The sequence below is a fragment of the Siniperca chuatsi genome, linkage group LG23, assembly GCF_020085105.1.
Source record: "Siniperca chuatsi isolate FFG_IHB_CAS linkage group LG23, ASM2008510v1, whole genome shotgun sequence".
NCBI lineage: Eukaryota > Metazoa > Chordata > Actinopteri > Centrarchiformes > Sinipercidae > Siniperca > Siniperca chuatsi.
Window position 1 is genome coordinate 13,477,608 of NC_058064.1, and position 10,155 is coordinate 13,487,762.

Below are 10,155 nucleotides of genomic sequence, written 5' to 3' on the forward strand. Positions count from 1 at the left end.
AATTTATAAAAGGAAAATTCAATTGCACAGATACGATATAAAGGACTGGGAATTTTCTTTTTAGTGAGACATCCACAAAGACATTATGCCAACACACATACATAAACAGGATTTTACAACCCTATATTGAATTAAAACACAAGTTGAGATGGACATTTTTATAGAGCGGCCAGGTATGCCACTGATTCCTGGCAGCCAGTGGCACTTTAACTCGACTGAGGGGAAGAAACGTCTCTTAAAGTCAAACGGGAGGGGATAAATACAAAGTGGAGTCATTGGAAATCCACACACACACAGAAACTTGAAATTGAACGCTGCATTGTACCATCTTTGATTTCAGTGTTCAGTACATTACTTTGGTTGCAGGACTACTTTGGTTGCTGTGAGTTGAAAGTCCGGTCATTTGCCATCACCGCAACTGGACCCATGAAAAAGAGACAGCTACTAGACCGCCTTTCTTTGTATGATGTGAGCAGGTGTTGAAATAACATGAATGAAAACTAACATTCAGGGAATCAGTGCTAATGGTAGCAAGCTAGGCTAACTAGCTTAAGCCGTCCTAGTGTAAGCTAGTCAGCCTAGCCTGCTAGCTTCCACTAGTGAAATACAAACTTAACAGCACGATGGGTTGTCGCAAATGTTGATTGTTAGATGTAAATTACTAACAGTACATAACCACCACTTTGTGTGCTTGTTGAAAAAGGTGGCTGTTTCCACAAATATGTAAAAAAGCAGTATCATTATAGTTATTAAAAAAAAACCCAAAAAGTCAGAAGGATCGTGAGGCCCTGCTTTCACGGTCTGTATTCATACTGAAAATCAAAATCAAGCGAGCTTTGGCCCTTCTGCTCCACAGGAGTTTTCTGTCCTCCCTGAGTTTGTCTTAGGACACCTGCGTTACCATTTGACAGGTACAAAAGTGAGGAGAATTCAAATTTCACTTCGACTTTAAAGTGATTAAGTCTTGAAAATACACTGTTTCTCACTGGTGAACACACTGTTCAGAATGAGTCCTTTTCAGTCGGTGTACAAATTTAGGGACGGGGCCTTCAGGTGCTGAGCAGCACATTACGATGCAGAACACATAAGTAGGGAAGATTAATGTCACTGTCCTGGCCTGTTAGACAAACACTCTCATTTCTGGATATTCTCTCATCCTCCCACTGATCAATTACCAACACCGCTGAGATCCAAGGTAAGTACTGCTGCTGCTGTGTGTATCTGCCAGTGTAGTTACCACAGTGTGAATCTGGAGGACATTTCTGATGGCTTAACACATTAAAAACATCTCTTAAGTTGAGTTTTATGTTGTTATTAAGAGCTAAAATGTGCCTTTGTTAAGGGAATGAATATAACATTACAGGAATATACAAACAGACAGTAGCAGATTCAGCAGATTCATGATTTATGTTCAAAAGAAGGAGCTCTTTGAGGGGCTTGTAATGGCCATGTGGTCCGCCAAATTCAGCCATAGAGATCAGAGAGAGCTTACAAAAACTTGTGTGTGTGAGACAAATTGCCAAACAGACAGCAGGAGCAAGAGAGAGAGTGTATGATGATGAAGAGTGAGCAGACGGAACGTGTGCCTATTCATCTCCTCGCTCGGAGCATGCAGGTACAGAGGTATGCAGCCTTACAAGGTCAATATTTTACTTTGGCTTGTGCGCTCTAATTAAATTACAGGCAAAGTGCCCCAGGAGAGCACACAGAGAGATATAGACTTTGCACCCCCCCCCCCAGCTCTGCGAGCTAAACAATTTGTAGCATGAGCTGAGATGTTGGCGTGTTTAGTCATCGGCAACACGGCCGATTTGAAGCAATTTCAACATGTTTCAGGAGATCAGGGGTGTACTGAGGCACAGCAGAGCAGCCAGGTTGGAATTGGAGATAAGAATTCTTTAAGAGTGAAATTCTCTTCCTGTCCAAAATTGAAATAGTAAAATGGACCAGGAAAGTTCACAAACCTTGAGGGAGCTTAATGTGAAAAATACTTGTCCTGTAGCTGTGTTGGGCATTTTATTTTCTGATCTGACCTTCCCCAACAAGTGTCACATTCAACATACAGTAATAGCCTATGCGTGTCAACACGTGTTTGTCTTCAGAGGAAATATCAAGCTTTAGACAAGAACTGTTGATGAGCCTGGCTGATGTAAAATAGTCTTGTTTGTTTATAGCAGGGCCTGAGGGGCAGAGACATGAAGCACTGAAGGCCTGCCAGCCAAATCGTCACTAATAAGGGAAGTGATGGCACAAATCCACCCACTGTTGAATAATTAGGTTACAGTTGGAATCCCATAACCATTTTGCGTTTTTATTTGATCTGTGAAAAAGAACAATAGCAGAATTATGCAATTATTTCTGTGCCACAGGGCAAATGCCTGCTGAAATATAAAGTGAATGTTCTTAAAGAGAAAAGAAGAAGAAGAAAAAAACATCTAGAAGGCACATGCTACAATAAAGCAGCTCTGCAATTGGCTGAGCGCACCAGGAAGTTCCAACCGCTGCTGATGTCATCTGACTCTGACGCAGGCGCTCAAGCTCCCAGAAAGTCAACAGCAACAGCGGAAAAACTCAACATGGCTCCCAAACTTGAACTTCCAAACGCTGCAGCGGTTGTGTGGCTGATGTTTCTCGCTCTGATCCCCCCGGTGGAGGCTTACGATGCGGGCGACGCTTTAGCCCTGCTCCTGGGCACCATCCTGACCGTGGTGGGGTTCTGCGCCTTCCTCGGCTGGTACGCACGGAGGCGGAACGGACAGCTGTGAGAGAGACTCTCTTGATCGTGCGCCTGTCCTGTCATGTTATCATGCACCGCATTAATACCTCTTCGGTGATCTCATATGGACCTTCTGCCACAAGATTTGTCTCAAAGCGACTAATAAGAAACGTGCCTTATTGGAATTAATGCGTCAAGTACAACGGGAACCACGTGGACTCTGTTGGAGAAGGCGGAAGGAAACATCCAGGAAGTCCAAAAACAGGAACAGTTATTTGTTGAACTGCTGAGATTAAGGACCAAACACTGTAGCCTTCTATATGAAAAGACTGCTGCAGTTACTATATTCTCCAAAGGATGCTTGCATTGCATATTGCGCATATTTTCCATGCTTGGAGTGATCACTGTGATTTCTTGATGTGTTTATGTCTGCAATGTGCAACACAACATTGCCGTTGTTTGAAGCACAATATCAAAAGTGCGGTTATATGAAAACAATGGCGCTGTTGTTGCAATTTCTGCTTTTAAAATGTGTAACAAGAGCTTTAAGAATAATAAATTGCTTCTCCTGATGCTCTGCACAACTCATGGTTTGCATAATATTTGAATGATCTGCATTCATTCTCTTCTTTCATTTAGAAAGTGAACATATTCTGATAGATGTTTAAAAATGTCAAGCCATCTACAGTGGCTTAGGGCAGTCACCCCTTTTATAGGCAGTCTCTCATATAAAGTGTTTTGGAAAGTTGACTGTCTACTTATACAATGGGTCGGAGGTGGATGATCTAAAAGTGAGTAGCTAAAAAAAACTTGTAGCTAAATTAACATTATTTTTGCTCTGTAGTTTCTGTTGCGTACAGTCAGAATTGTCTGACATTACAAAACAGACATTTTAAACCCAACAAATCAGTGTTGAGTGCTTAAGTAAAAATAGCAATATAACTGTAAAAATACTCCATTACAAGTTAAAGTCCTGCATTCACCTACTTTTAAAAGTACAGATGTATCAAAAGAGAAAGTACTGGCTCTGCAGAAAATCCCCCCTTTGACTGACATATTATTACATGTGCCATTATTAGATTAACACTGTTGTATCAGTGTGTAAGCAGCATTTTTCTGTTGTTGCTGGTCAAGGTGGAGATGATTCTGACTACCTCATTTACAGTACACTGGTTCCCAACCTAGGGGTTCGGCCTCACCAAGGGGCCACAAGATAAATCGGAGGAGTTGTGAGATGACTAATGGGCTTGGAAAGAAGAAAAGAACAAAGTTATGCTATACAAATGTGTATTCATTTTTTGGGACTTTTTTCCTTTGTTTTCTTAGCTTTTTATGTGAAATATTGGATGATTTTACCGCTTTGAGCCTCAAATAGTTATTAAAATGAAACTATGGGAGAAGTTTAGAGAGAAACCTCTTTGGAAGAACTGCTAACGATACATAGAGATCTGAAACATGACAAGGGGCCCCAAGTAGATGTTGCTTTTTGTAAGGTATCACAAGCCAAAACGAGTGGGATCCATGGTTTAATCTTTAGCAATGTTGTGCAGTTAAAAAGTACAATATTTCCCTCTGAAATGTAGTGGAGTAGAAGTAAGTAGCATTAAATGGAGTACCTCAAAGTTGTACTTAAGTACAGTACTACTTACTTTCAGCCACTAGAGCTAATAAGCTTTAGACTTTTTTTTTTTTTTACCCAAATTATTTTTTAAATGAAACTCTCATTTGTATAGGAAAAAAGATCAACTAATATGTATAACTGGTAACTAAAAATCATTATTTAACCTTGGCATGATACATCAAAATGTTTACCAGGTCTGTGCCAAAATGAGTGATTGTTCATTAGAGAATATTGGGACATGCACAAAATCATTATGGCCTTCACTTTAATCTAGCTTTGGCTGGAGGGCAGAAACAGAGTTTCCTTTGGAGTAAAATGGATCATTCAATCACAATGTCACCATTTCTGTGATATTTGATAAGCTGACGGCACAGCATTCTTTTTTAATCTGCACAGTTCACATTGTGCCCTACTATGTGAAAGTTGAAACACAATAATGACACATTTCCAACATGTATGATCATAATTCCTGTTTTACAGGCCAGGTAGGTACAAAGCAGCATTTCAGTGTGTGTATGTGTGTATGTGTGTGTGTGTGTGTGTGTGTGTGTGTGTGTGTGTGTGCACTTGTGTATATGTGGCTGAATCATTGTTCACTTAAACACTGCTCAGGACATCATGACTCTCCATACATGGCTGAGAAATCAGATCCTATGAATTTATCATGCTGCCCGGCAGAATGAACAACAGTGCGCAAAGTGCTTGTCAATTATGCATATACAGTACAGGGGAAGTCATTCTACCTTGAGGTGAACTAGGCAGTCTGATTTTACCCTTCCCTTTGTACATAATGGTGGACATTTCTGTTGAGTGAAACATGTATGAGCTCAATGAAAGGCAGACAGAGAGCTATACAAATGCTATAGCCAATATATCTGATAGAGACACTATTAGCAAGCAAAAGGTCCAACGAGGGGATGAAAAAAACATATGATCAGCCTAGACTGAACCACATTTAGCTTTTTTTAAATCATTTAAATATTGTTTGATTTCTGTACATGTGATTAAAAAAAATCATTTTCAAAATCGTCACTTTGAAGAAATAGGTCTGAATCCATCTGAAATAGTCAAGAGTACTGCTGTAACGCGTTACCGGCCAGCAGCGGCCCCTCTGAGCAGATGTTACCGTGAGAGAGAGGGAGCTGCTGCTGCTGCAACAAGAGACAAGACGCGTCTTGGATCACAAATAGGGATGCAGGGCGCATGCGCGCTGGGCTCCGCTTACTGTAGGATATTCACCGTGGAGGAAAAAAGGGGGCAGGCAACATATCAGGCTTTTTAAAACAGCAAAAATCCGACTTGTGCAATGTAAATAACCTCCAGGAGGGAAACAAAATAGGATTATCAACAGGTAGGATTTTGATTGATTTTGTGATCGGCTGTCTCTCTCTGTCTTTTTTTTGGGGGGGGGGTAAATTATTTATTTATTTTTGGCCTTGTCTTGTGTGGTGGCTGCGATTGTGGGCAATTCATAGCGGGGACTTGGGAATGATTCTAGTCTAATGGACGTACGGATCCGCTACACTGTTATGCTTTATCCAGCCGATTGGGATGCAAGGACGATGAGTTTAACCTGCTGTGTTTTTTTTTTTTACTGAAATCTTTCGGATTCAAACGCGCGTAGAACTCGACTGGCAATCGGAGGACGCATTTAAACGCGTAAGTAGAAACAAACGCCAATATTAATTAAATCAGATGTCACCACAGGCTATATGTAATTTTCCATACAATGAAACAGCTATCGAATAGAACGTCCCATAATATTATTACCAGCAGGCTTGTTATTGTCACTTCCAACCATCCTTTTCAATCCATCCCGACTGATAATCACACCCGCGCATTAACAAGCTAAATTATGTCGAAATGCGGCTTTAGTGTCAGTATAAGGCTACACAGTATATTCTCTTAACTCTTCGTAATTACTAATATAAAAGATGATCTGGAAAATGGAGGCTGGCTCAATAAACGCACTAATGAGAACACTGCTTATTAACGTAAGACCCGTAATCCAGTTAACCTTTAATCAGACAAAAACACGAATGCTTTATTATGCATTACGTCGATTTTCCACGATGTATGAAGGCAGAGCGAGTTTATTCACGGCGTCCGCCGCTTTAGAGAGGCGTCCTCTGTTCTGCAGGGTGTAGGGTGTGATCAAGAAGAGCTTATTTTGGACTGCATTTCTCTTACTGTTTCACAGTGCGCTAAAAAAAATGTCCCAAATAATCCAAACCTTCCTTTTTTTGTGTGTCTAACCCGTTTCTTTCCGAAAGGCACGCGTAGAAATGCGTCGTTTCTTAATGAAGGCTGGACTTGTGTTCAGGAAATTCCGAAGCCACAAGAAAGAATACTGTATCAGATTAATGTGTTAGTCTAATCAAGCTCCATCACTGTCTGTGTGTCTGTATCTAGACAAAGTATTTCTGCTGAGGCAGAGCTCTGCACTGTGCCACTCTAAATGTTCAAATGTAAAGCAAATAAATAAATAGCAGGCAGAGGGAAATTATTGCTTATCTAGATTGTGCAAGTGCAGTTGAAAACAATGCAGCTGTTGTATGTGACTGAATGCTGATGGGTGGATAATATTTTTCAGGGATTTTTTTTTTAGGTGTGATGAGACAAAGGAACAAAGGATGCCTTAGAGGAGAGGTTGCCTATATGCCTGGAAACCTCTTCAAAGCACACCGCCAAATGGATCTAACGCCTCCCCCTGCCACCTCTAGATCATGATACTTGGCTGAAGCTATTCCGCTATCTTTATGATCCCTCCTCCATCTATGGCGAACTATAGCCATGCAGGGGACCACACCATCTTGCAGAATGTCTCTCCTCTCGCCACGTTCCTCAAACTGACCTCTCTGGGTTTCATCATTGGAGTCGGTGTGGTTGGAAACCTCCTGATCTCCATCCTGCTGGTCAAAGACAAGAGCCTGCACCGGGCGCCCTACTACTTCCTGCTGGACCTGTGCGCCTCTGACATCCTGCGCTCCGCCATCTGCTTTCCTTTTGTCTTCACCTCAGTCAAGAATGGATCTGCCTGGACCTATGGCACGCTGACCTGCAAAGTGATCGCCTTCCTGGGTGTGCTCTCCTGTTTCCACACGGCGTTTATGCTGTTCTGTGTCAGTGTCACGCGCTACTTGGCAATCGCACATCACCGTTTCTACACCAAGAGGCTGACCTTCTGGACCTGTCTAGCTGTCATCTGCATGGTGTGGACGTTGTCAGTGGCTATGGCGTTCCCGCCGGTGCTAGACGTAGGGACGTATTCTTTTATCCGGGAGGAGGACCAGTGCACATTCCAGCACCGTTCCTTCAGGGCGAATGATTCGCTGGGCTTCATGCTCCTTCTGGCGCTCATCCTCCTGGCCACACAGCTGGTTTACCTCAAGCTCATCTTCTTCGTCCACGACCGTCGAAAGATGAAGCCTGTCCAGTTCGTGCCTGCTGTCAGCCAGAACTGGACCTTCCACGGGCCAGGCGCCAGCGGGCAGGCGGCGGCCAACTGGCTGGCCGGATTTGGTAGAGGCCCCACCCCGCCTACTTTGCTGGGCATCCGGCAGAACAGCAACGCAGCGGGCCGCAGGCGTCTATTGGTATTGGATGAATTCAAAACAGAGAAGAGGATTAGTAGGATGTTCTACATCATGACGTTTTTCTTCCTGGCACTGTGGGGGCCCTATCTGGTCGCCTGCTACTGGCGGGTGTTTGCAAGGGGGCCGGTGGTCCCTGGGGGCTACCTGACGGCAGCCGTGTGGATGAGCTTTGCCCAGGCTGGGGTCAATCCTTTCATCTGCATCTTCTCCAACAGGGAGCTTCGGCGCTGCTTCAGCACCACACTCCTCTACTGCAGAAAATCCAGGTTACCAAGGGAACCCTACTGCGTTATATGAAGGTTTTGCTGTGGGTTTTTTCTCATCTATGTCTCTATTTCCCTGATTGATCTTGATCTGGGCTCGTTCCCATTGTACAGCGCACTCTCTCTTCTATCTCTCTTCTCTTCATCCTCCAGTTTTTCTCCTGCTCCATCTTCTCCTAACCCTTCTTTTCAGAGGTAGAAGGTGGACTGCCAATCACGAGGCTCTGCCGGCGTGATTGAATATGAAACGTATCAAACATGGAGGCTGAAGGGAATGGGAATACGCAGGAGGTCTGGATCCCCTCCTGTGTTTATGTTCTAGTAAACAGACATTGTGGAAGGCCATGCCAGTGCAGTGAAGCAAAAAGTTGAAAAAAAGAAAAAAAGAAAAAAGATTTGACAAAACAATAAAAACAAAACCTCGTGCTTTGGATATTTTGAAGATGCGTTATTCTGTGAGGTGTGAAATACATAAATATGAAAAGAAAAAGAAAACAGAACAAAAAACAAAGAAATGATACCTCTCAAGGAATCACTGGAAATGTTTTACATTTTAAGAGTTGCACTAAAAAGAAGATGTAAAGATGCTTTTTTTGGTCAACAGTTGCCAGTTGCATTGCAAGGACAAATTTTTTTTTCTTTTTTTTCCCAAACTAAACAATGAATGCTTTAATTTGCAACAGACTACACAACCGCTGTAAGTAAAGCAAAACTTGGTGACTGTTGGAATACACCATCACAAGAGGATAAAATGGTTTTAATGTAAGTGATATCTTTTTCATTTACTGGGCGGGGGCTTAATGATGGGGATTTACAATGTGTGGTTTTGAAGTTGCAACTTAAAACTAGAAATTATTTCTTGTAGTTTTACGATCCATATGTCCCTAGTGTCTGGCATTGTTATTTTCTTATCATCTTTTACACAAAAAAAGGAAAAAAAGATGAAATGATGTTTGGATTAAAAAAACGTTGCTTTTAAGAACAACCTTGTGCTTAAAAAAGACACTGAAGAAGTAGTTAAATGTTTCATCATATCCATGTACCTAAACACTATCATATTGTTACAGTATTGCTGATGCCACTCCAGGTGTTCTTGCCTTAATGGTTATGATATTGTCATGTTTCTTGGTTGTTGGGTTTTTTTTTTTCATTCACTTCTAAAAAGTCGTTTTTTAGATGCAAGGGGAGTTTTTTTTTCACATCAATGTGAAGTGCATGTCCATTTTTAAAAGCTGGTCCACTCCCATGAGCATCACAGGCCATACACTGAGCAGCCCATTTTTATTCTGCTATGGTTTGCTACACCCCACAGAGTGCTCAGAGCACAGGGAGCGCGCGCGTGTGTGTGTTAGTGGGTGCATGTGTGTGCGTTTCAGAGCGTGTGTGCTGTGTGGATCAGACAACAGTCACTTCAAGACCAGAGCCTTAGTATGAAATCTTGCACAATTTGTAAAAAATGTAAAAGAAAAAAAAAAGACATTTAAGGCACACCGTCTTGTTTCTACTTTCCCTACATTTGCTCTCTACTGATTGTTTTCAATGACTTACTTTTTCTCTTGTGGCCATTTTAATATTTATTATGTATTCTTTTTTGTATATTATAGATAGATTGTGTATAAGTATGTGAGTCTTTCATTTTGAAGTCCCGAATGTGAGTACAGTTTCAGTTAGGATTGCATTTGCTGAAAGTTAACTGTGTAATCTGTTGCTTTTTGAAAATAAAAAAGTTTCCATTTTACAAAATTTGTTTTTATCCCTCTCATTGGGTGGAGATCATACTGTATGGCTATACTAACAGCTGGAAAACATCTGCAAAACCCCTCAGAATTGGTGCAGTCATGGCAGTGTTTTGAAAAATGCTGCTTGGTCAAGTGATGAATTTGCCAAAACCCTCACTCCTGCAGGTCAATGATTGAAATTTTTATCTCTAAAATGTCTGTTTCTCGCCTGAATCAGGCT

At 41.8% G+C, this 10,155-nt stretch overlaps 2 protein-coding genes across 6 annotated transcripts; both read left to right on the top strand.

Annotated features, from left to right (window-relative positions):
* Positions 1-2,479: 2,479 nt before the first annotated feature.
* On the top strand, positions 2,480-3,304 carry LOC122871041 (small integral membrane protein 30-like). The gene has a single exon (XM_044185575.1). It carries the CDS (start codon positions 2,508-2,510, stop codon positions 2,763-2,765), a length of 258 nt encoding a protein of 85 aa, XP_044041510.1. The 5' UTR covers positions 2,480-2,507; the 3' UTR covers positions 2,766-3,304.
* A 2,231-nt stretch (positions 3,305-5,535) lies between these two features.
* Positions 5,536-9,934, top strand: gpr85 (G protein-coupled receptor 85). 5 transcript variants are annotated; one of them, XM_044185579.1, is made up of 3 exons: positions 5,537-5,688; positions 5,962-5,996; positions 6,931-9,934. In XM_044185579.1, exon 3 carries the CDS (start codon positions 7,097-7,099, stop codon positions 8,228-8,230), a length of 1,134 nt encoding a protein of 377 aa, XP_044041514.1. In that variant the 5' UTR covers positions 5,537-5,688; positions 5,962-5,996; positions 6,931-7,096; the 3' UTR covers positions 8,231-9,934. The 5 variants fall into 5 exon arrangements, with proteins under 5 accessions (XP_044041511.1, XP_044041514.1, XP_044041515.1 ...); XM_044185580.1 differs by having other exon boundaries at positions 6,946-9,934; XM_044185576.1 differs by lacking the exon at positions 5,962-5,996 and having other exon boundaries at positions 5,536-5,688.
* Positions 9,935-10,155: the final 221 nt, after the last annotated feature.

Coding starts and splice junctions, on each gene's coding strand:
- LOC122871041 (XM_044185575.1), top strand. CDS start 2,508: ATGTCATCTGACTCTGACGCAGGCGCTCAAGCTCCCAGAAAGTCAACA.
- gpr85 (XM_044185576.1), top strand. CDS start 7,097: ATGATCCCTCCTCCATCTATGGCGAACTATAGCCATGCAGGGGACCAC.